Genomic DNA, 24,199 nt, shown 5'->3' on the forward strand with positions numbered 1-24,199 from the left:
TGACGTTAAATAAAAGATCTAAATGATGTTCATAGTCTTTTGTTGTTCCAGGGGATGCGAAACCTTTGGCCCTAGCTGTATATCACCGGATATGGGAGTATCTGGTGATGAATGCTGTGCACATTCGGAAACAAAGTGAAATCAAAATAATTCTGTATCAAAACAATAAAGAAATGTAAAATAACATTTGCAGATAATATCTACAGGGGTTGGAGCTGGTTTGATCACGAGCATATTGATATATTGACAGTGATTGGTACTCAATAAAACTGTGTGGACAAGCCAGAGAGTCAACGAACATCCCAACGTTATCTACTCCTTTATTCGCAGTACACGGAACACCATTTTAAAAAGGCAACTGTGACAATAACAACAAAACACACGCATTTACTGCAATTTGAATTTTCCACAACTTGAGTGTTATTTGTATTTTTTGTATAATACAGTAAGGATACAAAAGGACAGCTGAGATAGAGAAGTCCGGTCCGTCTGTAAAGACTCCATGTGCTGTGGGTGCAGCCAGTCATGAATATTGCTTAATATTAGATCCGTTTGATTACCCAAGTAGCGCTATTTAGATGCTTCGGGACCCGCTTCAGGTTCAAGTCCTGGCAGGAACGTTTTGGGTAGGCGGTCCACTTTCAAATACAAAACAAATTCGGATTTTAAGATGAATTATACAAATGCAAAACTTTTAAAACGCGAGTAAATCACTGCAGACATTGAGAGCAGAACCGAAGCACAAGCCCAGTGATCTCTACCACAGCCAGGTAAGCCACTGCACACCAGCAAAGGATCTTCAGGGACGGAGAGGTTATGACTGGTGACGCAGAAACGACGAAAAAAAAAAGAACATTCATCCTTGAGAAAGCAGTGAGAACAGTGACCTCACCAGCCCCCGCGCTCCCCTCTGTGCAGACAGGCTGAGCTGGGAGAGCCCGCAGACCAGCCCCCGCGCTCCCCTCTGTGCAGACAGGCTGAGCTGGGAGAGCCCGCAGGCCAGCCCCCGCGCTCCCCTCTGTGCAGACAGGCTGAGCTGGGAGAGCCCGCAGACCAGCCCCCGCGCTCCCCTCTGTGCAGACAGGCTGAGCTGGGAGAGCCCGCAGACCAGCCCCCGCGCTCCCCTCTGTGCAGACAGGCTCAGCTGGGAGAGCCCGCAGACCAGCCCCCGCGCTCCCCTCTGTGCAGACAGGCTCAGCTGGGAGAGCCCGCAGACCAGCCCCCGCGCTCCCCTCTGTGCAGACAGGCTCAGCTGGGAGAGCCCGCAGACCAGCCCCCGCGCTCCCCTCTGTGCAGACAGGCTGAGCTGGGAGAGCCCGCAGACCAGCCCCCGCGCTCCCCTCTGTGCAGACAGGCTGAGCTGGGAGAGCCCGCAGACCAGCCCCCGCGCTCCCCTCTGTGCAGACAGGCTGAGCTGGGAGAGCCCGCAGACCAGCCCCCGCGCTCCCCTCTGTGCAGACAGGCTGAGCTGGGAGAGCCCGCAGACCAGCCCCCGCGCTCCCCTCTGTGCAGACAGGCTGAGCTGGGAGAGCCCGCAGACCAGCCCCCGCGCTCCCCTCTGTGCAGACAGGCTCAGCTGGGAGAGCCCGCAGACCAGCCCCCGCGCTCCCCTCTGTGCAGACAGGCTGAGCTGGGAGAGCCCGCAGACCAGCCCCCGCGCTCCCCTCAGCTGGGAGAGCCCGCAGACCAGCCCCCGCGCTCCCCTCAGCTGGGAGAGCCTGTCTGCACAGAGCCGGCTCCACAGAGGAGTCACTGCCGCTCGTTCATGTCTTTCAGGATTTTCATGCTCTCAGAATAACGCAGCTGGTTCTTGTTGGATGAGTCCTTCCACCTGAAACAAACACAGGTGAGAGAGAGAGACCTAGTAACTGATGCAGGCACTAACAGAAATGTTTGTCTCCTCGAATCCATGATCGGGTGTTTCGGGAGCTGTGGACAATAGAAGCTGCCCATTGATATTTTGTCCCATCATATTTTACAACACCATGTAGCTACATAGATCTACGAGACTGAACTAAAGTGTGTGATAAAAGGTATTAAAACGAATGAACCCTTTGCTGCGTGACTTTTATGGAAGAAAACACACGCCAGTAAATGATGTTTTGACATCAGCGCTCCCTTCATACCCACCTCTGCCTGATCTTCTTCCAGCGCTGCATGTGGCTGCACAGCAGAGCAGAGGGAGCCGGCGAGGACTCGGAGGTCTGGAACACAACACTGAACACTGAGCGCTGAACGTTTCAAATCCACACAGCTGCACAACCAACTCTGCACTGCAATCACTTCACCTTACTCAACTCACAACAGCGGAACGGGAAACCAACGGTAACCGCTGGCTTACCGTGTTCAGGAGAGATGTCTCAGTGAAGGGCTGAGGGAGCAGTGTGTGTGTGTGTGTGTGTGTGAGGGACATGTCACTGCTTCACTGTGCCCGCTGGCTTACCATGTTCAGGAGAGGTGTCTCAGTGAAGGGCAGTGGAGGCGGGATGCGCAGGTTCACTGGCTCCCCCGAGGAGTTCACGGAGCAGGAGGTGGGGGCGGGCATCCGGTAGACATTCCGAGCTTTTTGATTCAGCAGGTCGGACACCTGCAGGGCAGCAGACACAGACCACAGCATTATACACACGCCTGCACTCACACAGGCAGCTCGCTGGAGATGCGATCTAGGGTTTGAGAGCCCACGACCCAAGTGCATTCGTTTTAAAATTTTACTTTAAAGGTTGTTACATGGTAAGAAAAAAAAAAGAAACGTGCTTTTTAACTTCTGTTCAGCATCCTGTCCTATAATAGGACATACACATGCTAAAAGTAAATGGGTCATTTGCTAGTTTGTTTTAATTCAACACTAGGTTATGAGGAAACCTCTCTGAAGCTAAAGGAACACGGACCCACTTTGTGGCTTGGAACTTGGCTTCAGGAGACTAGGTTTCAGGCCACTGCACGGCACACCAGGGGAGCCTTGGGGTTTGATACCGTCAAGCTAGGTCTCCCGGTGGTCTCCTGGACCCAGGGTTCAAGCGGCTGGGTGTTCCCTGCGTTCCAGGGCAGTGCTGGTACCTCCTCCTCCATCAGTCCCTCCGCAGGGCTGGGGGAGCGCGCTCGCTCCCTCACTGAGGGGCTGTTCCTCATCCAGGCCCGGCAGATGGGGTAGAGCGGGGTGCCATCGCTGAACTGCGCCAGGTCCACGCTGCGGTCAAACAGCTTGATGATGTAGGCGTCTGGATCGGAGACAGATACACAAAACAGCAGCGACAAAGTTTCAAGGGCGTTTTGAGCAGTCGAACGAGTTCATTATTTTCAAAATGTATTTTTTATCTCCTGTATAACATTTCCCTCCTAATTACGCATCCCGTGATACTTTGTGTGTTTTGTTTAACGCAAGGTCACGCTTATAAAAGACATTTGATAGAAGCACAGAAAAAAAAAAGGGTTTCAACAGAACGTCTTTCTCAACGCCCTAATAAAACGGTGCGTCGCGCGTTCCTGCGTGAATCGCCTGCTTTGCTTCAGGGTTCACTGCAGGCATCCTTACTCGGCTTGTGCTGGCTGCCTTCTGTCATGCCATCATCCATCTCCTTGCGCTTCTTCCTGCGATGGTGGGGGAACCTTGCGGAAGGGCTGCCGACAGAGAAGCACAAGAACAGGCTGTTTACACCCAGGAGCCGAGCCACTGCCTCGTGAAGCCAGCGCCCTTCCAGCTTGTAACCTTTTCAGGGCCCTTGAGAAGAGGTCTAACGTGCTAATGATGTGGGGAAGTCTCGTAATAAATATAAAATCACTCAAATTAACAGTTTATATAAAAACAATAATAAAAAATAAGTGAGATTTCTACTGTATTTGAATAAAGAAACGTGGTTCGGTGGTCAAGTTAAAGTTAAACCACCTGCCAGTGCATTCTCCTGTCTGGTTCATAACCTTAAAGTGGGTGGCGAGTTGTTTTTTTCACCCCACAGCAGTTCAAAGCTTCACTGATCATCACTGCACGGGCTGATCAATTGAATCGCATTCGAAATCCAGCAGCCAGGTGGACGAGCTTACCGCTTTCCAGACGAAGAAGGAGAAAGATCCCTGGAGAGCAAAACGAAAACAAGAAGAGGTTAGAAAACTACCTAATAATACCAGGACTCACGACAGCAGCGACACCGACTCCAGTTTACCAGCAGAAGGGTGCGTCCGAGTGCTGTGCAGTTGAGACATGTCCTGTTAATGATCACAGTAGTTCATGCTGGGTTTCTATATTTGCTAAGACTCAAGAAATATCAATACAATAACAATGTAAATACAAAAGAACTGGATGAGAGATAACCAGAAACAGACTAATAATAATAATAATAATAATAAATAAAAAATAAATGTAATTCATACTTGCTGTGTGAATCTGCAGCCATTTTCCCAGCTTCCTCCTCCGTCTGGTCCCTGATAATTGAATAAAGAAAGAAATAATAATAATAATAATAATAATAATAATAATAATAATAATAATAATAATAATCTTAAAGGATTGCTGAACAAGATTTTAACATAAAATCTGTTATTAGCAGCATTATCACCGGTCCCCTTAAAATCTTAATACTTATTTTTTGGAATAAAATGAAGAAATCAAATACGCCACGCAGCCATTCTGCATTGGCAGAGAATGGATTGGAGTAGCGATGCACTTGTGGGGTGTTCTGCTTATCAACATCAGATATTTAGCAAACCCTGAGCAGCTCTGTACTCGCCTCTCACTGTCACTCTTCTCCACCAGGCACTGCAGGACAGCATCCAGCCGGTTTCGAGCGCTTACTGCTTCCAGATCTACGAAGAAAAAACACCACAGAGCTTACAGAGGAACCAGACCCCTCCTGCAACCGAGCACAAGATTCAGAGACTAGAGAGAAACCAGACCCCTCCTGCAACCGAGCACAAGATTCATAGAGAGAAACCAGACCCCTCCTGCAACCGTGCACAAGATTCAGAGACTAGAGAGAAACCAGACCCCTCCTGCAACCGAGCACAAGATTCATAGAGAGAAACCAGACCCCTCCTGCAACCGAGCACAAGATTCAGAGACTAGAGAGAAACCAGACCCCTCCTGCAACCGAGCACAAGATTCATAGAGAGAAACCAGACCCCTCCTGCAACCGAGCACAAGATTCATAGAGAGAAACCAGACCCCTCCTGCAACCGTGCACAAGATTCATAGAGAGAAACCAGACCCCTCTTGCAACCGTGCACAAGATTCAGAGACTCCCTGGAAACCGGGGCATAATTATCAGTAACAAAAACATACCCTGAAACAGGGTAAAGCTGCCATTTATAATGTGCTGGCAAGCGGGTTTGTAATGAAGGAACTGAGAGAGACACTCAGGTCGGTGACTTCCTGAAGTGCCCCGGGCTGTTCACTTCTGAACCCCACCGCCCATCTCTCACATCCTCAGCACTGAGGACTGAGGTTAGGGAAGGGGGGGCCAGACGGTTTGCGTTTCATAAACAGTGTTATTTTGATTTTACTTATTTGTTGAGATTTTTTTTTTTTTCAAGAGTTGAAACAAAACTGATTTGCTTTCCCCCTGAACATTCACAGATCGGTTTCACCTCAATCTGGAGGCCTCTGCGGACTGTCAGTCTGCACTTCCTTTTGCTTCTAGCTTACATTACTATGCACAGAGTTGTTGAAGCAGAGGCTATCGTATCGTTCCAGAACAGACTGGATGCTGTCATGAACAATACTGTATAACCTCCTCTGTGACCACAATCAGACCTTTAGCTAGCCGCCTGGAAGAAGGGCGGTCAGTCTAGCCATGGATTCCCAGAGGTTTCATTTTCCTATTAACCTGCTTCGGGTTTTTTTGTTCTTCCTCTCCAGAGTGATAACGGACCACGCTTGCATCAAAGCCAGCGAGCACAGGTTGGCCGGAATGGCCTTTTCTCGTTCTAGAATTTCTTATGTTCCAGTAATGTGCAGGTGCGTGTTTTCAGCTGTGTAAAGAGTTTACACGCCTGTCGCTTATTGCTTTTGAATAACGCTGTTCTCAAAGCATCGACTGTCACGTCCGATATTCAGAGAGGAAATTGCTGCACAGTTTTGTGTGTAGTTCTGGTAGTTCAGAAAGCCCTGTTCCCAGGAGGACGTGCTTACAGTATCTCTTCTCTACAGGATGCCACTCTGCCTAATTCTGGCTGCATCATCTATCAAACAAAGAGGAATCAACCGTACCAACTAAAACTCAAAAGGATCTGGATTGCTACAAAATAAGTTGCAACATCATCCATGTACCCTGGATAAAAAAAACACTATATATAGTGTGGAGTCAGCAGTGTGGAGTAGTGGTTAGGGCTCTGGACTCCTGACCGGAGGGTCGTGGGTTCAATCCCAGGTGGGGGGACACTGCTGCTGTACCCTTGAGCAAGGTACTTTACCTAGATAATATATATATATAGATATATTTTAGCTCAAAGAGCCAGCTGCCCTTTATATATATATATATATATTATTATATATTATAATATATATATTTTTTGTGGTTTATCTTACCTGGTTTTTCTGTTTTAATTTTCACTTGCAGCATTGCGACTCTAACTTGTCCTCAACCTGTAAATAAGAGGAAAAAAAAAATTATATATATATATATATATATATATTAGCTCAAAGAGCCAGCTGCCCAGCATTTCGATATGTTGTACATATCTTTCTCAAGGGAGCCTGTGTTTGAATCCAAACATTGGAGGTATTTATAGGTTTTTGACGGCATGACAACGACTTGTTATTGTTTACATTCAAATTCATGATTTATTCTTACATGATGTAATGGTGTTCTATATATATATATATATATATAAATGAGAGAGAGAGAGAGAGAGAGAGAGAGAGAGAGAGAGAGAGAGAATATGTGCATATTACATATTAGAATGTGCAAATGGTTTGAAATTAAACCTACAGATGTTATTTTCTCTGCAAAGTTCAGAAACTTTGGATCCCATGTGAATACTAACGTTGATCTGGAGAGATAGCACTTATCAAAATGCCGGCGTGAAGCATGCAGCATAGCGATACGGTATCTGAGCACAGCATGCGAGAGAGATCTTGTAAAACAGTTTGTTTCAATGCTTCCTATCCAGCCCGGCTGGGTTTATTCCGTGAAAACGTAACGTGTGTGTTTCACTGAAATCTTGTAATTCGTTATAATCAAACTGTACTGACACGGCCAGCATTGACAGATACCAAACTAAGCTTTATATAATAACACACTTGTGGGTTTGTCGTTCAAAACAATTTTCACAGAACAGTTTGAATCAAATTAGGCTTTTCAAATGAACGAGTCAATATATCTACTGTTATTATTATTATACCATGATAGTCAGCGCACAGTAAATTAATCATAAATACACATTTAATTACCTCAGCAATCATCAAACTCTTTGATAATGTTATTCTGGTGTTTGTATGATAAAGAAAAATTAAATCTTAAAGAAATAAACGATAAAAAAAAAATGTTTACATTTACCAGCTCACAAAAATTTCAACTTCGGAACAGCTCCGGTAACGGACTTTCCTCTTCCGCGCGCAACACCAAAACCTCTCCCCCATTCGTCAATTCCGAGGACCGCCTCTTGGTTTCATTGGTGCACAGCGCCGTCACTCCTCTAAACTACTCAAATCCGATTGGCGATCGGACCGGTCGAGCTTGGACTACAATTCACAAGAACGCGCCGCTGCTGCCCCATGGGAAATGTAGTTTTATAGTCCGTTTCCTTTCGGTTGCCTGGTGACTGGTTGATCCCCGGTAGGGCGCGCAGTTCGGTTTCAGTTGGGCGTCAGAAAGACAGGAAGGATATTCTGTGTACGTAAATACACTGAAATTATCGAGAGAGTAACAAAAATGAATGTAATTGATTCAGTAATTACAGGGAGCCTTTTAGCATATTAAAACGCTGTTTTATTGTATTTGAATCCACGGGGAAGGGCGGTAAATTACATTGCAATGTCAGAAAGCCTTCTGTGCAAATGTCGGACATTAAACGTCTCGATAGTAAGACATTTCAGAAATTGTCGTAAAAGTCGTCGGATTTGTTTCGTGTTAGGTACTCAGGGCATCGACTAAAACGTACGTTTAAATAAAACAAGCTGTAAAATACAATACGATATATGTAGCAGTGAAAGTAATCGTTTTTATAGCGTTTTAAATGTTCTCTCTATTTTTGTTTACAAATGCAATTTTGTTCTGTATTAATATTGGAGCGCGGACCACTTGTAATTAAAATGATAACAAAACATTTTTTTTTTTTTAAATTAAGTTTATAATTTTAAGAATACACGTTTTATGGAGAGGGCCTAAAGATAATTCCGACACAGCCCGTGTTTGGTTGTTATATTACACCTTTTCACTTGTATCTTCCTAGGCGGTCCTGAGTGTCGTTATCCTGGCTGTAATTAAACGCGGAGCCGCGATCGGAGCAGAATGCCTGCGCTGTGAAGACACTCAGCCCACGACAGTGTCACCAGCCTTCAGCGAGACAGCCATGAAATCCGGGTAGGGACTGGAGCTGACACAGTAGAAGCATTGCACAGTGTGATAAACACAGTGAAAGCATTGCACAGTGTGATTAAACACAGTGAAAGCATTGCACAGTGTGATAAACACAGTGAAAGCATTGCACAGTGTGATAAAAGACAGTGAAAACATTGCACAGTGTGATAAAAGACAGTGAAAACATTGCACAGTGTGATTAAACACAGTGAAAGCATTGCACAGTGTGATTAAACACAGTGAAAGCATTGCACAGTGTGATAAACACAGTGAAAGCATTGCACAGTGTGATTAAACACAGTGAAAGCATTGCACAGTGTGATTAAACACAGTGAAAGCATTGCACAGTGTGATTAAACACAGTGAAAGCATTGCACAGTGTGATAAACACAGTGAAAGCATTGCACAGTGTGATAAAAGACAGTGAAAACATTGCACAGTGTGATAAACACAGTGAAAGCATTGCACAGTGTGATAAACACAGTGAAAGCATTGCACAGTGTGATAAACACAGTGAAAGCATTGCACAGTGTGATAAAAGACAGTGAAAACATTGCACAGTGTGATAAAAGACAGTGAAAACATTGCACAGTGTGATTAAACACAGTGAAAGCATTGCACAGTGTGATTAAACACAGTGAAAGCATTGCACAGTGTGATAAACACAGTGAAAGCATTGCACAGTGTGATTAAACACAGTGAAAGCATTGCACAGTGTGATTAAACACAGTGAAAGCATTGCACAGTGTGATTAAACACAGTGAAAGCATTGCACAGTGTGATAAACACAGTGAAAGCATTGCACAGTGTGATAAACACAGTGAAAGCATTGCACAGTGTGATTAAACACAGTGAAAGCATTGCACAGTGTGATAAACACAGTGAAAGCATTGCACAGTGTGATAAACACAGTGAAAGCATTGCACAGTGTGATAAACACAGTGAAAGCATTGCACAGTGTGATTAAACACAGTGAAAGCATTGTCCAGTTTATCACAGTGAAAGCATTGCACAGTGTGATTAAACACAGTGAAAGCAAGGTCAAGTTTATCATAGTGAGAGCATTGCACAGTGTGATAAACACAGTGAAAGCATTGTCCAGTTTATCACAGTGAAAGCATTGCACAGTGTGATTAAACACAGTGAAAGCATTGCACAGTGTGATAAACACAGTGAAAGCATTGCACAGTGTGATAAACACAGTGAAAGCATTGCACAGTGTGATTAAACACAGTGAAAGCAAGGTCAAGTTTATCATAGTGAGAGCATTGCACAGTGTGATTAAACACAGTGAAAGCATTGTCAAGTTTATCATAGTGAGAGCATTGCACAGTGTGATTAAACACAGTGAAAGCAAGGTCAAGTTTATCACAGTGAAAGCATTGCACAGTGTGATAAACACAGTGAAAGCATTGCACAGTGTGATAAACACAGTGAAAGCATTGTCAAGTTTATCACAGTGAAAGCATTGCACAGTGTGATTAAACACAGTGAAAGCAAGGTCAAGTTTATCATAGTGAGAGCATTGCACAGTGTGATAAACACAGTGAAAGCATTGCACAGTGTGATTAAACACAGTGAAAGCATTGCACAGTGTGATTAAACACAGTGAAAGCATTGCACAGTGTGATAAACACAGTGAAAGCAAGGTCAAGTTTATCATAGTGAAAGCATTGCACAGTGTGATTAAACACAGTGAAAGCATTGCACAGTGTGATTAAACACAGTGAAAGCATTGTCAAGTTTATCATAGTGAAAGCATTGCACAGTGTGATTAAACACAGTGAAAGCATTGCACAGTGTGATTAAACACAGTGAAAGCATTGTCAAGTTTATCATAGTGAAAACATTGCACAGTGTGATAAACACAGTGCAAGCATTGTCAAGTTTATCATAGTGAAAGCATTGCAAAGCATAGGGAAGCAATGTAAGCTCCATTTGTTAAGTAACCTTGTTCCTCTGCTCTCCCCGATCAGCGCCTTGTTCTCCACTCAGAACCCGTTTCCAGCAGCGCTGGGAGGCTCCAGGGAGCACTACCACCCTTCCCAGGAGACGAGGGTTCCCAGGCAGCAGCAGCAGCATGCGGTGAGGGCTCCCCCCGGGCTTCCCGCTGCTTTCATCTGGGTTGATGGGGGTACCCCTGTACTAGCGGGCACCCCCCCATTGTAAAAGCACCCAGATGCAGCGTCGCTTTTGATCTGTTTTGACAGCCAGCTGTGTCGGAGATGATAATCTCCCTGCCTTGAAATCCCTCCTGGTTAAAACGAGTCTTCTCATAGTTTCCTTAAACATGTAACAGCAGGTCTCTGATTTAATACTAGACTGCGGGATGTGATCTTAGCATTGCTATAGATGTAAGGAGGCAGAACAATGACAACATGCACACACTGGGCTGTTAACTGAATTGTATAGTAATATGTTTAACCTTTCTCAGGGATGGAAATAAGACTAACTGCACAGGAGTCTTATTCCCGTCCCTGCTCTACCTCCCTCTCCCTTCAGATCCTGAGCCCCCTGCGGATCCAGAAGCCCCTCTCTTCCCACTCCAGCCCCCAGCAGCCCCTGAGCCCGGCCGACGCCAGCTTCCTGGCCTCTGCAAACCTGCTGCTGCAGGGGAGGCGGGTCCCGGACCTCCAGGCCAGCTTCGACGAGTCCTGGCCCTCCACCGAGCACAGCTCCCAGGGAGCGGACACCACTGGGTCCCCCGAAAGCACTGCAGCACCGCGGGCAGCCCTGACAGGAAAGCCCCAGCCTGCAGACATGAAAGCTGGGGCTCATGATGAGTCAGTGTTGGCCAGGTAAATGTATTCTATTATTATTATTATTATTATTATTATTATGATTATTATTAGCTTTTGAAGTATATAAAGTCGCCTAGCATCCTTGCTAAAATGCTGCCACAGTGCCAGTTTGCAATAGCACTGTGATGTGAGCACAACACTTCTGGCAAGTATTTGAATAGAGATGTTCACAAGCTGTCCTGCATTAATACTGCCCTAAAAGTGCCTCGTCTCAAAGTGGATTGAATCCTTGAAACGTGTCTTTATTGCTTCTTCATCGGCCACGCAGTCAAACTGTTTGGACCGCTGTGTTTCTTTGGGGGGGGGGCAAACAGAGGCAGCTTTTACATGGTTTGACTTGCAGCTCTGGAAACGCACAGCGGTGAGACTGGAGCCCCCGCGCTGGACTTTAACCCTTCAGACACAGCGGTGTTTAACCCTTAGTCCCCCGGCTCCCCCTGCTTCCTCTTTCTTCGCTCACTCTCCGCGGTTTGGATTTGCAGGTACATCGAGCGCTTCCGTCACGGGCAGCCCCAGAGCCGCCAGGACCGCGAACGCAGGGCTGCGATTGGTGGAGAGGGACGAGCGTTCTGGTGGCTGGAGACCTCCCCTCCCTCCAGCTCCACTCCCACACACGACCCCAGCAAAGGTGCGTTTTATTGCACTGCTGCTCCCTCAGCGGGCTGGGAGTGCGGCCAAAGGTAGATTTGAAACCCTGTTTATAAACCCCTCAGATAGCAACACCCAAAAAAGTAAGACTCCCGTGGCACAGCAGTCTGATCCCCTGATGCGTTCACTGCAGTCTTTACTGATTCCCTCCTCCCTTTGCAGGTCCTGATCCCCTGCGAAGGACCGGCCGCTCTCCGCTCCAGTCTCCCCCCTCTCGTCACAGATCTGCTCTGGGGTACACAGACACAGGGCTGAGCTCCCCCGTGAGTCCTTGCTGTGGAAGGAAGCACCTGTAGTCATTCCAGGAGTGAGACCGGATCAAATAGAAACCAGAACACGATAGCGGGACAGTTAAGGGGAAAATATTGCTGAATAGGTCGACTGGTCGCCACTTAAAAATTGTCACTTTTTTTAAAAACTATTTATTAATGTTCTAAAATGACATTTATTTGCAACTCTGAAACTGAGCCTCGCGGTGATTCGACTGACAGGTTCTGGGGTCGCCTGTCGCTTTGATATTCCACTAGCTGAGTGTTCAGTGCGACTCCTAAAGAAAGTGTGTGTCAGTGTGAGGATGGATGGCTGATTGAAGGATAATATTCACCTCTTTATTGTGTGTGTGTGTGTTTGTTAAGGAGCTCTCCGATGCTTCCCGGTCTGATCCTGGGGATCCTGAGATATTCCGGCTGCAGGAAAAGGCCCAGCGCTTGGTGCAAAGAAGGTAGGGGAGGGTTTGCTTTTGGAAGTAAAAGAGAAACTGAAGACGTCTCTAAAGACATTCTCATCTGGCTGTGGCTGTGTCTGCTCTCTCCACAGCGAGTCCTCGCTCAGCGGGAGCTCAGCCCCAGTGAGTTCAGAGGGTGTGGGATCGTCCAGCCTCTCCTCTCCCGTCAGCGCAGATGAGCCAGTCCACGGACCTAGGGTTCCCAGTCTCATCGACCCTACCACAGGTAACCCGGGGGGGGGGAGGTGAAGGAGGTTGTGCATAGAGCTCCTATCTCTGAGTTTCATCACTATCAGGGTTTAGTGCTATATATTATAAAGACATTTCAGAGGGCTGGATCGCATCAATATCAGGGTCTAGTGCTATATATTATAAAGACATTTCAGAGGGCTGGATCGCATCAATATCAGGGTCTAGTGCTATATATTATAAAGACATTTCAGAGGGCTGGATCACATCAATATCAGGGTCTAGTGCTATATATTATAAAGACATTTCAGAGGGCTGGATCACATCAATATCAGGGTCTAGTGCTGTATATTATAAAGACATTTCAGAGGGCTGGATCGCATCAATATCAGGGTCTAGTGCTATATATTATAAAGACATTTCAGAGGGCTGGATCTCATCAATATCAGGGTCTAGTGCTGTATATTATAAAGACATTTCAGAGGGCTGGATCGCATCAATATCAGGGTCTAGTGCTATATATTATAAAGACATTTCAGAGGGCTGGATCACATCAATATCAGGGTCTAGTGCTATATATTATAAAGACATTTCAGAGGGCTGGATCGCATCAATATCAGGGTCTAGTGCTATATATTATAAAGACATTTCAGAGGGCTGGATCACATCAATATCAGGGTCTAGTGCTATATATTATAAAGACATTTCAGAGGGCTGGATCGCATCAATATCAGGGTCTAGTGCTGTATATTATAAAGACATTTCAGAGGGCTGGATCACATCAATATCAGGGTCTAGTGCTATATATTATAAAGACATTTCAGAGGGCTGGATCTCATCACTATCAGGGTCTGCTATACACTCCCTCTCTCTATATGATTGTGCCAGCGCTGATGTCTCAGTCCTGTGATTGCAGGTGCGTTGAGCGCCGCTCGGCTGCCCCGTCTCTCTCTGCCCCGCGCGCGGCCGGAGGAGGATATCCTGTTCCAGTGGCGTCTGCGCAGGAAGATGGAGCTGGCGAGGGAGCCGCCTCCCCTGCTGCTGCCCAGGAGAGGGCCCCACTCTCCCCCCGCCAGGCTCCCTCGCTGGGTAAGCAGCCCCCAGAGCGCCGCGCTACTCGAACCGCAGCGCTGTGGTTCTCTCTGCTCGTCCGATCTCGCTCGTGTTGATTAATGACCGCGTGACGTCGTCTAGCAGTAGGATTCCAGGGCTGGAAATAAGACTCCTGTTGCACAGCAGCTTCAACCAGTCCAGCTTTTAATACCAGCTTGATCAGGTGTGTCTTATTATCAAACTCGCAGCGAAACCCAGGAACGGATGAAACTGCTTTGCAATGGGAGTCTTATTCCCTTCCCTGGGTTCAGCGTTGCACCAGTGACACCGTGCGCTCAAACACAAGCTGGCTGCTTTTATGTTCCAGTTGTTCTTGTTTGTTTTTGTTATTTGGGGCTTTAAAATAAATAAATAAATAAATAAATCTGCTGTAAGACTAATTTTAAAAAACGTAACCCTAGGATCAATCGCGTTTGCGTTTTGATCTCTGATTCTCTTCTGCTGAAAGGAGGAAGATGAAGATGAAGATGCCGGCTCTCTCCCCTCCTCCGGCCCGCCTCGCAGGCTCCCCCCCGGGCTGGATGAGGTGACCCCAGAGAGCCGGAGAGGAGGAGCAGCCGGGCGTCGCGCAGGCTTCCCCGTGGCCAGCCCTTCACTGTGCCACAGCAGCAGCCAGGGAGAGAGGAGACGGGCCGCTGTCCCTCCTCACCTCCACCTGCAGTGTGACGTGCTGCCCTGCCCACACCAGGAAGGGGGGGCCTCGGGCAGCAGAGAGCAGCCAGGAGAGGGGGAATGTAACCCCTACCCCAGCGAGGAGGCAAGCTCCTCGGAAATAAGCACCTCCGAGGAGCCCCCCTCTACTGATTCCCAACCCCCCCAGACAAGCGCAGCCTCCAGAGCGGAGCCCAGGAGCAAGGAGAGGGAGCGAGAGGCATCGGCCTGGACTGCTGGAGAGAGGGAGGGAATTGCCCGTGAGAAACAGCCCAGGAAGGAAGGAGGGAGGGAGCGCAGCGGCAGAGCAGCCAGCAGGGAGACCAGGATCAGGAGCAAGGCTTCGGGATCCGCCCCGGGAGTGTCCAGGGGTAAAAGTGGGCAGAAGGGCAGGCCGAGGGGGGGGAGGAGAGGAGAGGAGGCCGTCCCACCTTCCCCCATTCAGAGCGCTTTGGGACAGGTGAGCGTTATTTACAATGGGCTGGAGCGCTTCAATGCAGGGAGAGGCGCTCGCTTTAAAAGCAGTCGTTTGCGACTTTTTTTTTTCATTTTATTTTTCATCAGAGATGTCAAAACATTATCGGGTGTTTCATCAGCTCAATATGAGTATTATTTCTGTTAATCCCTCAGGTCGTTTCAGAGAGACTCTTCTCCCCTTCTCCGTCGCCCCCTCCGAAACCCCTGGACCCCCCTGAAGAGGCGTCCCGTCCTGTAGCCCCCTCCTCGGCTTCTCCCAGAGACCCCCACCCCCCCGAAGCCATCGCCCAGCTCCTTCAGGACGCTGCAGGTAAAGGAGACTGACAATCCCTCTTTCCATGCACGTGTGCACAGCCTTCAATTATACATGGAAAAGACTGCGAGGGACTGTGAAATAAATCGACACCTCGAGCCCATGTGGTGGGCTTCATGCCCTTTTGACAACGCTTCATTTTAACTCCTGGCTGGGGTTTGTTACAAGGTGTCTGTTTCCTCAGATTCTGACGGAGTGGAGTTTGATGACGACCCCTTACTGCAGGTTCTGCGGCAGCAGAGAGACTGGATCAGGGGCCAGCTCTGGTAAGCAGCCCCACTTTCCCCTCTTGCATTAGCTGTGCTGTTACAGTGATGTCGCAGTACCCCCCCCCTTGGTTATACTATTAGTATAGCCATGTTTTTGTAATGTGCAAACAGCATCTCTCTAAGCTTTACAGCGACTGCCAATACTGCAGGACACTTTTATAAGGGTTAGCCCCTTTGAGTCGCCTGTATTGAGCCCCAAGTCTCCCCTGCTGTGCCGGCCCGTTATTGAGGGGAAACCGCAGCTGTGAAGCTGAGGGGACACGAAGCCACAGCGTGGCTTGGAACCTGGCTCCAGGAGACTAGACTGAGAAAGTGGCTTCGTGTTCCCTCAGCGTAGCTCCCGAGGTCTTGTGGGTCGCTCGTTTATCTCGGTTTGATTTCTTTGCAGTGAGGTCGACGTGAGGATGGAGGAGGAGCGGGACGAGTGAAGGAGACGTCTTCCTCAGAGCTTTGCTGTATAAATGTATAGAGAGAGGATATTCTAGTGTCATTGTACAAGCCTACGTTTCATTTTTATTTACTGTCAATAAATTGTTGTGTAAGTCATGGCTTCATGTTGCAGTCCCCCTGAGTGTAATGTGATGGATGCTGTCTGCCAGGGGGTTGATGTAATCCAGGCTGATTCCCCCTCAGTGCAGTGAAATGCTCTTCATGCAAACCAGCACGAGTCTGTAATCCCCCTTTCACAACACCTGAAGGGCTAGTTAAAGAATTGATTTATTTAGTAATTTATTTTTGAAGGGTGTTCCCTACAGTATTATTCTCTTCTGTTAAACTGCGCTTCAGAAACTAAAAATTCAGAAACTTCCAACTTAGAAAAAAAAAGGTTTTGTAAAAGTTGCTTTGTAGAAAAGCTTTATTTCATTAATCAAAATGGGATTTTATAGAACAGTCCTAAAAACAACTTCTAGATCCCATGGTTGTGCACTCGTCTCAGAAGTACCTCCTTTTGGCCTCTAGATGGCAGCATTACTCCCTACGCTGGTGGACTGATTGACGTCACCAGGGAGTGGACTGGGCTCCTATCATCAGCAGACAGCTGAACTTTTAAAAAACTTTATCACAAGAAAGAAAGAAAGAAAGGCGATCGTGTGACACCAGTTTAGTTTCCGGTCCAAAACAATTTATTTCTCCCGCAACCAAAGCACTCCCAGTATCTGTTCTTAATTAATTACAGCGTGTGCAATTCATCAGTGATGAAAGACGATGGGGTCTGAAGTATTAGTGCTGTGCTGCACAAATCAGATGAGGCTGAGCCGTCGCTGCCACGGTAGTGTTTCCAGTGATTATACAAGTTAATTCAGGGACGGAAATGAGACTCCCCTTGCAAAGCAGTGTGATCCATTCCTGGTGTTTACAGTGAGTTTAATAATCAGACACACCTGAGCTTGTTACCTAGACACACTGGGGCTGATCAAGCTCGTATTAAAACCTGGAATGGGTGAAACCGCTGTGCAATAGGAGTCTTATTCCCACCCGTGGAATTACAGGCAAGCGGAATATAGACGCTAATTTGGAGCTACTGTAAAACTTCCACAAAACGCGGTTCTTTCCTATGAAACAGCTGAAGGCTGATTAAATCTCTGCATTCCTTTTAAAACGGGGAACATTTCCTGTATGGGGCGGGGGGCGGGGGGTTCAGCGCACTTTTGGCACTCTGGAACACGTCATCATTTTCATCCTTTAATTAAACAATATTACAAGCAGATTGAACTGTTCTGATCTCCATTACAAACCCAGTCAGAGAGAGAGAGCAGAACAGCACAATGCATGCGGCACACAGTATATATATATATCTATAGAATCTATTAGGTTTTCAGAGTAAACATCCTGAATGTTTCAGACACAGAAAGACAATGAGACTGTTTAAAGCAACGTGGTGGATGTGATTCTGAGTGGCAGAGCGGGGTGAGGGCTCTGGGGTCCCCTCTCTCTCTCTCTCTCTCAGGGGATCCCCAGCGGGATGGTGAAGGACAGGTAGTCCGCCACCTCGCCCCACTCTGCTCTGAAGTGCTGGAAGATGGTGATCCACGTGGTGAGAACCGCCACCCAGAACAGCAGCCCGATCGCCGAGCGCTTCACATCTGAGAGGGAGAGAGGGAGAGGGGGGGGTCAGCCACGCACAGAGAGAGAGACAGACAGATCAACGCCTTCTCTTACATCGAGACATCCCGTCTTGAAGTGTCATTTCCCGCGCTGCTGTATGCAGTCGTTCCGAGTGGTTTTATTACTGCGATTGTGCCAAGACCGGGGGCCTTAATTCATAAAACTTACACGAGGTCTTTCTACGAGAAAAGAATCTTAGTAAGACCAATAAAGAAGAACCTGTTGGACTCGAAGGCTTTCTCAGTGATACAATGTTTTATTTCTTTCTTTCGTTGTGTTCCTGCTTTCCTCCGCCCTCTCCCCCAGACTCACATGTTTTGAGGAGCGCCTGCTCCGTGTACACAGGCTTCATGAAGGCTTCCTTGAAGAACCAGACCACGTTGACGAGCCACAGGAAGGGGAGCAGGGCAAAGCCGCCTGGGGACAGCGTGGGGAGATCAGTGGGTTAACAATCAGGACAGATTCAGGGGCTAAAGGAAGTCTACCTAGTTCAGTCTGTCTAGCTCCGTGTCTAGTTGTGTGAGCAGGCTGCTCTCAGTGTTTCTCTCTCTGGTTGTGTGAGCAGGCTGCTCTCAGTGTTTCTCTCTCTCTGGTTGTGTGAGCAGGCTGCTCTCAGTGTTTCTCTCTCTCTGGTTGTGTGAGCAGGCTGCTCTCAGTGTTTCTCTCTCTGGTTGTGTGAGCAGGCTGCTCTCAGTGTTTCTCTCTCTCTGGTTGTGTGAGCAGGCTGCTCTCAGTGTTTCTCTCTCTCTAGTTGTGTGAGCAGGCTGCTCTCAGTGTTTCTCTCTCTCTCTAGTTGTGTGAGCAGGCTGCTCTCAGTGTTTCTCTCTCTCTGGTTGTGTGAGCAGGCTGCTCTCAGTGTTTCTCTCTCTCTCTAGTTGTGTGAGCAGGCTGCTCTCAGTGTTTCTCTCTCTCTGGTTGTGTGAGCAGGCTGCTCTCAGTGTTTCTCTCTCTCTAGTTGTGTGAGCAGGCTGCTCTCAGTGTTTCTCTCTCTCTAGTTGTGTGAGCAGGCTGCTCTCAGTGTTTCTCTCTCTCTCTAGTTGTGTGAGCAGGCTGCTCTCAGTGTTTCTCTCTCTGGTTGTGTGAGCAGGCTGCTCTCAGTGTTTCTCTCTCTCTCTCTGGTTGTGTGAGCAGGCTGCTCTCAGTGTTTCTCTCTCTCTCTAGTTGTGTGAGCAGGCTGCTCTCAGTGTTTCTCTCTCTCTCTCTCTCTAGTTGTGTGAGCAGGCTGCTCTCAGTGTTTCTCTCTCTCTGGTTGTGTGAGCAGGCTGCTCTCAGTGTTCCTCTCTCTCTGGTTGTGTGAGCAGGCTGCTCTCAGTGTTTCTCTCTCTCTAGTTGTGTGAGCAGGCTGCTCTCAGTGTTTCTCTCTCTCTCTAGTTGTGTGAGCAGGCTGCTCTCAGTGTTTCTCTCTCTCTGGTAGTGTGAGCAGGCTGCTCTCAGTGTTTCTCTCTCTCTGGTTGTGTGAGCAGGCTGCTCTCAGTGTTTCTCTCTCTCTGGTTGTGTGAGCAGGCTGCTCTCAGTGTTTCTCTCTCTCTAGTTGTGTGAGCAGGCTGCTCTCAGTGTTTCTCTCTCTAGTTGTGTGAGCAGGCTGCTCTCAGTGTTTCTCTCTCTAGTTGTGTGAGCAGGCTGCTTTCAGTGTTTCTCTCTCTCTGGTTGTGTGAGCAGGCTGCTCTCAGTGTTTCTCTCTCTCTGGTTGTGTGAGCAGGCTGCTCTCAGTGTTTCTCTCTCTCTGGTTGTGTGAGCAGGCTGCTCTCAGTGTTTCTCTCTCTCTCTCTGGTTGTGTGAGCAGGCTGCTCTCAGTGTTTCTCTCTCTCTGGTTGTGTGAGCAGGCTGCTCTCAGTGTTTCTCTCTCTCTGGTTGTGTGAGCAGGCTGCTCTCAGTGTTTCTCTCTCTCTGGTTGTGTGAGCAGGCTGCTCTCAGTGTTTCTCTCTCTCTCTCTGGTTGTGTGAGCAGGCTGCTCTCAGTGTTTCTCTCTCTCTCTAGTTGTGTGAGCAGGCTGCTCTCAGTGTTTCTCTCTCTCTCTCTCTAGTTGTGTGAGCAGGCTGCTCTCAGTGTTTCTCTCTCTCTGGTTGTGTGAGCAGGCTGCTCTCAGTGTTCCTCTCTCTCTGGTTGTGTGAGCAGGCTGCTCTCAGTGTTTCTCTCTCTCTAGTTGTGTGAGCAGGCTGCTCTCAGTGTTTCTCTCTCTCTCTAGTTGTGTGAGCAGGCTGCTCTCAGTGTTTCTCTCTCTCTGGTAGTGTGAGCAGGCTGCTCTCAGTGTTTCTCTCTCTCTGGTTGTGTGAGCAGGCTGCTCTCAGTGTTTCTCTCTCTCTGGTTGTGTGAGCAGGCTGCTCTCAGTGTTTCTCTCTCTCTAGTTGTGTGAGCAGGCTGCTCTCAGTGTTTCTCTCTCTAGTTGTGTGAGCAGGCTGCTCTCAGTGTTTCTCTCTCTAGTTGTGTGAGCAGGCTGCTCTCAGTGTTTCTCTCTCTCTGGTTGTGTGAGCAGGCTGCTCTCAGTGTTTCTCTCTCTCTGGTTGTGTGAGCAGGCTGCTCTCAGTGTTTCTCTCTCTCTCTGGTTGTGTGAGCAGGCTGCTCTCAGTGTTTCTCTCTCTCTGGTTGTGTGAGCAGGCTGCTCTCAGTGTTTCTCTCTCTCTCTAGTTGTGTGAGCAGGCTGCTCTCAGTGTTTCTCTCTCTCTCTCTAGTTGTGTGAGCAGGCTGCTCTCAGTGTTTCTCTCTCTCTAGTTGTGTGAGCAGGCTGCTCTCAGTGTTTCTCTGTGTCTAGTTGTGTGAGCAGGCTGCTCTCAGTGTTTCTCTCTCTCTAGTTGTGTGAGCAGGCTGCTCTCAGTGTTTCTCTCTCTCTGGTTGTGTGAGCAGGCTGCTCTCAGTGTTTCTCTCTCTCTGGTTGTGTGAGCAGGCTGCTCTCAGTGTTTCTCTCTCTCTCTGGTTGTGTGAGCAGGCTGCTCTCAGTGTTTCTCTCTCTCTGGTTGTGTGAGCAGGCTGCTCTCAGTGTTTCTCTCTCTCTCTAGTTGTGTGAGCAGGCTGCTCTCAGTGTTTCTCTCTCTCTCTCTAGTTGTGTGAGCAGGCTGCTCTCAGTGTTTCTCTCTCTCTAGTTGTGTGAGCAGGCTGCTCTCAGTGTTTCTCTGTGTCTAGTTGTGTGAGCAGGCTGCTCTCAGTGTTTCTCTCTCTCTGGTAGTGTGAGCAGGCTGCTCTCAGTGTTTCTCTCTCTCTGGTTGTGTGAGCAGGCTGCTCTCAGTGTTTCTCTCTCTCTGGTTGTGTGAGCAGGCTGCTCTCAGTGTTTCTTACCCAGGTAGTACTTCCTGCACAGGTTCAGCTTGTCCTCGTTCGGCATGCGCTCCAGATTCATGGTTCACACCGATTGCTGTGGTAAGAAAATAAACAGCAGAAACACAAGTGAACACAGGAAACTCACCGCGGCACAATTATACACACAGCGACTGAGATCCATGCACTGTCTTAACATCGCTCCTGTCTATCCAATGGCGGACCCATTCTTTAGGTGCTGCCTAGGAAACCGGTTACCGGCAAGTAACAACTTATGTCGTAAAGCACCATAACACCAAAAAACACGACATTCACACAACTTTAGTCTTTAAACATTAAACGCAGTTTGTTTAATAAAATATTAAAAGCTGCGGTTTTGTGTTTGTTTGTAAATCTAATGCTACCATCACGAGCCAATTCGTCGTTGTTGTTGTTGGTATTTATTTATTTATTTTGTCGTTTCTTCATTAAATTATTCCACCTTACCGTTACTGATTCCAGGTGAAAAAAACAACCGCACTTCAGCTGAGAGAGAAAACGAATCAACAACAACAACAAGAAGAAGGATGCGAAGAATTCAGCGAAATGAACTCGCTCCGAACACACCCGCTTCCTGCTTGAGGACGCGACGAAGAGCAAAGCACACTGGGAGATGTAGTTTACGCTGCATTCTGGGTTGAGTAGTTTATGCTGCAAGGTCACGTGTCTAGCACCCTAATTTAACAATCTTTTAAAATAAAAAAAAAGCACAACATATATTTACACACAGATAATAATAATAATAATAATAATAATAATAATAATAATAATAATAATAATAATAAAACTATCGTACAACACCAGGGGTATTAATTCATAAACATACACGATAATAGTACATCTTTTAAACAACCGTACCAAAAGTATTTATTTTAATCAGTGTAATTAATATGTTTGATTCTTTTTTTCAATTGCTGGTTGCTTTAATATGAAGTGTTAGTTCCTTCTTACTAGGACAAATTAAAATACATTGTTTATTGTGTAGTATACAGTTAAAGAGATCAGCGTTCATTCTCATCAAAATAATAAAGAAAAAAAGAAAAGAAATGACTTGTGTGTGTGTATTACTATATTTAGTTGTAATAAATGCATGAATTAATTAAAGAATTCAATTAAAGTTTTTTTTTTTTTGAATGGTTATTACAAATGCTGACAGCGCTGACGGTGCGCGCTTTGCCCTCTGGGTAATGTAGTCCCCGCCTCTCGCACTCGCTGAAACTCTGCCGAACCGTCCAAGAAGAAGGCGGCCATTTTCTTCGGCAGTTCTTTTCGCGCGGAGCCCGCTGGGTGATGTAGTTCGCTGCCCGGACTACCACACCATACTTTGACTTCATCCTCACCGCGGCACAGTTCACAACCCCCTCAGACCGCGACCCTACTTCGGTGTACTACTTTACAAACAACCGCCGGCCCCGAAACTCGTTTTGATCCATGTTTAAAGCCTTTGTGTTCGTCCGGGGCTCCGGGTGAAAGACTCGGTTTCCCAGCCTGCCCCGGTTTCCCCTCCCCATCTCGCGCCTTCCCTCGTCTCTCTCCAGTCCCAAAGTAGCCTCGGTGTTGTTGTTGCGATAATGATGGCGGCGGCGGCGGCGGGATCCGGATCAGCGGCACCTGCGGCCGGGGGAGGATTGAGCACCTCAGCGGTTGCACGGGGCCGCTTCCCGGGTCGGCCCTGGGGCTCCCGGAGTCGGTTGCGGTCAGAGAAACGCTCCCAGGTCGGCAGGCGCTTGGTTGAACACGGGGATGCTGCGGGAGGCGCCAGGCCTTGCAGCCTCGGCTTTGCGCCGAATGAAGACCTGGCTTTGATCCGCCTGCTCGGGCTAGCGGTGAACCACTGCCGCCTCCGACAGGCCGGATACAGCTCCAGCGGGAGCGAGGAGGTAAGGAGCCGCATTCATTTCGACAAGGAGACGGAAGAAACGTGCCGAAAGTTATTGTGTAAAATAATAATGGAGGTTACAAAAAAATTAAATAATGCAAGTGTGTATCATTTTAGAAAAATGGTTGGTCTGTGACAAATACATTTAAAATGGAGCAACTGCGCGTATGTGCAGTGTGACCTAATAATAATAATAATAATAATAATAATAATGATAGTGTTCCACGAATATTATCCTGTATGTAAAAAGAATAGCACGTCACAGAAGTCTAAAGTTCATGAGAAACGCATTGTGTGGATTAATGGTGCTTCTGTGTGTGTGTTGAGCAGGTTGTGTGAAATACCAGACCGCGTACACTTGTCACATCCCGATAAAAACAAGTGGAAATCACCGCTTGTCTGTAATGTGCGATGGCGGGGTGTATGTGTGCACGGTGCAAGGATTGCCAGCTATCATTATTTTTTTTTGTTTGCAATGCAAATCGTTTAACTTAAGGATGGGTGCTGTAAGAGATTTTGTGTGTAAATAATGGAGGGAAAATGACATCGGTGATCATACAGCCCAGTAACTAGCCTGCACGTAAAGTAAGCGTGCATCGCTGAAAACAAACAGCACTTAGCGTGCAATTCTGCATCTGCACAGGGGATACGAGGTTTCAGCATCGTAATGTGCATTTTGACGTCCCGATCGTGCAGTGGTGTGCACTGACTGTAGCGATTCTGTGGAGATCAAGGGAAATCGCATTGCTACAGTGTGTAAACTTTGCTGAGTGATATGGTGCCGGTCGTTTCATTTGACCTGGCTGTTTAGTAATGGGATTGATAGATTTGTTTTTCTCTTAGTTACGCACGGGTTGGGTGATTTGCAGTGCAGCGCCGGTACTGTGTATTTAAATACACTCGTTTTGTTGTCTTGCAGGGCGCTGTACAGCAGCGTGTGTGTTAATGCATGGTCAAGTGGGTGGCGGGGTGTGTGTGTTTAAATCAATTCAGCGTGACTCGTTTGCATAGAGACTCCTTATTTTGCATAGACTGTTTCCAACGTCTTAACAATGAGGACGCGCTCCACAACAATAAAAAATACAATAAAACGAACACAGAAAAAGATCTTTTGAAGTGTTCTGCAGGGCTGTGATGGGAGTCCACAGCGTTCTGCAGGGCTATGATGGGAGTCCACAGTGTTCTGCAGGGCTGTGATGGGAGTCCACAGTGTTCTGCAGGGCTGTGATGG

At 47.4% G+C, this 24,199-nt stretch overlaps 3 protein-coding genes and 1 pseudogene across 7 annotated transcripts; 2 read left to right on the plus strand and 2 right to left on the minus strand.

Annotated features, from left to right (window-relative positions):
* Positions 1 to 303: 303 nt before the first annotated feature.
* Positions 304 to 7,578, minus strand: LOC117434097 (protein lin-37 homolog). Of its 3 annotated transcripts, none has more exons than XM_059020092.1 (10): positions 7,488 to 7,578; positions 6,518 to 6,574; positions 4,722 to 4,797; positions 4,366 to 4,416; positions 4,039 to 4,068; positions 3,533 to 3,618; positions 3,058 to 3,218; positions 2,444 to 2,587; positions 2,131 to 2,204; positions 304 to 1,831 (listed from the first exon to the last, which is right to left on the minus strand). In XM_059020092.1, the coding sequence occupies exons 2-10, from the start codon at positions 6,549 to 6,551 to the stop codon at positions 1,750 to 1,752; spliced, it is 738 nt and encodes a 245-aa protein (XP_058876075.1). In that variant the 5' UTR covers positions 6,552 to 6,574; positions 7,488 to 7,578; the 3' UTR covers positions 304 to 1,749. The 3 variants fall into 3 exon arrangements, with proteins under 3 accessions (XP_058876075.1, XP_058876076.1, XP_058876074.1); XM_059020093.1 differs by having other exon boundaries at positions 7,482 to 7,568; XM_059020091.1 differs by having other exon boundaries at positions 7,382 to 7,567.
* Positions 7,579 to 7,697: 119 nt separating this feature from the next.
* LOC117964944 (proline and serine-rich protein 3-like) lies at positions 7,698 to 16,249 on the plus strand. 3 transcript variants are annotated; one of them, XM_059020088.1, is made up of 13 exons: positions 7,698 to 7,823; positions 8,383 to 8,513; positions 10,487 to 10,595; positions 11,013 to 11,308; positions 11,794 to 11,939; positions 12,122 to 12,222; positions 12,595 to 12,680; positions 12,776 to 12,909; positions 13,789 to 13,961; positions 14,434 to 15,096; positions 15,267 to 15,423; positions 15,611 to 15,692; positions 16,084 to 16,249. In XM_059020088.1, the coding sequence occupies exons 2-13, from the start codon at positions 8,503 to 8,505 to the stop codon at positions 16,121 to 16,123; spliced, it is 1,998 nt and encodes a 665-aa protein (XP_058876071.1). In that variant the 5' UTR covers positions 7,698 to 7,823; positions 8,383 to 8,502; the 3' UTR covers positions 16,124 to 16,249. The 3 variants fall into 3 exon arrangements, with proteins under 3 accessions (XP_058876071.1, XP_058876070.1, XP_058876072.1); XM_059020087.1 differs by lacking the exon at positions 7,698 to 7,823 and adding an exon at positions 7,848 to 7,868; XM_059020089.1 differs by lacking the exon at positions 7,698 to 7,823 and adding an exon at positions 7,927 to 8,087.
* Positions 16,250 to 16,796: 547 nt separating this feature from the next.
* LOC117434106 (gamma-secretase subunit PEN-2) lies at positions 16,797 to 21,699 on the minus strand. The gene is made up of 4 exons (XM_059020090.1): positions 21,537 to 21,699; positions 21,072 to 21,147; positions 18,114 to 18,218; positions 16,797 to 17,779 (listed from the first exon to the last, which is right to left on the minus strand). The coding sequence occupies exons 2-4, from the start codon at positions 21,130 to 21,132 to the stop codon at positions 17,640 to 17,642; spliced, it is 306 nt and encodes a 101-aa protein (XP_058876073.1). The 5' UTR covers positions 21,133 to 21,147; positions 21,537 to 21,699; the 3' UTR covers positions 16,797 to 17,639.
* A 564-nt stretch (positions 21,700 to 22,263) lies between these two features.
* LOC131729842 (histone-lysine N-methyltransferase 2B-like) overlaps positions 22,264 to 24,199 on the plus strand; it is a 12,513-nt pseudogene continuing 10,577 nt past the window's right edge.

Source organism: Acipenser ruthenus, unplaced genomic scaffold (genome assembly GCF_902713425.1).
Source record: "Acipenser ruthenus unplaced genomic scaffold, fAciRut3.2 maternal haplotype, whole genome shotgun sequence".
Lineage (NCBI taxonomy): Eukaryota > Metazoa > Chordata > Actinopteri > Acipenseriformes > Acipenseridae > Acipenser > Acipenser ruthenus.

Excerpts from the sequence above, each read along its gene's own strand:
- LOC117434097 (XM_059020092.1), bottom strand. The coding sequence starts at position 6,551 with ATGCTGCAAGTGAAAATTAAAACAGAAAAACCAG. Across the intron at positions 3,219-3,532 it reads AGGCAGCCAGCACAAGCCGA|ACGCCTACATCATCAAGCTG; the intron begins GTAAGGATGCCT and ends TCTCCGATCCAG. Across the intron at positions 2,588-3,057 it reads AGGGACTGATGGAGGAGGAG|GTGTCCGACCTGCTGAATCA; the intron begins GTACCAGCACTG and ends GCTGCCCTGCAG.
- LOC117964944 (XM_059020087.1), top strand. Across the intron at positions 11,940-12,121 it reads CACACACGACCCCAGCAAAG|GTCCTGATCCCCTGCGAAGG; the intron begins GTGCGTTTTATT and ends CTCCCTTTGCAG. Across the intron at positions 12,223-12,594 it reads ACACAGGGCTGAGCTCCCCC|GAGCTCTCCGATGCTTCCCG; the intron begins GTGAGTCCTTGC and ends GTGTTTGTTAAG.
- LOC117434106 (XM_059020090.1), bottom strand. The coding sequence starts at position 21,132 with ATGAATCTGGAGCGCATGCCGAACGAGGACAAGCTGAACCTGTGCAGG. Across the intron at positions 18,219-21,071 it reads GTGCAGGAAGTACTACCTGG|GCGGCTTTGCCCTGCTCCCC; the intron begins GTAAGAAACACT and ends CGCTGTCCCCAG. Across the intron at positions 17,780-18,113 it reads GCAGGCGCTCCTCAAAACAT|ATGTGAAGCGCTCGGCGATC; the intron begins GTGAGTCTGGGG and ends TCTCCCTCTCAG.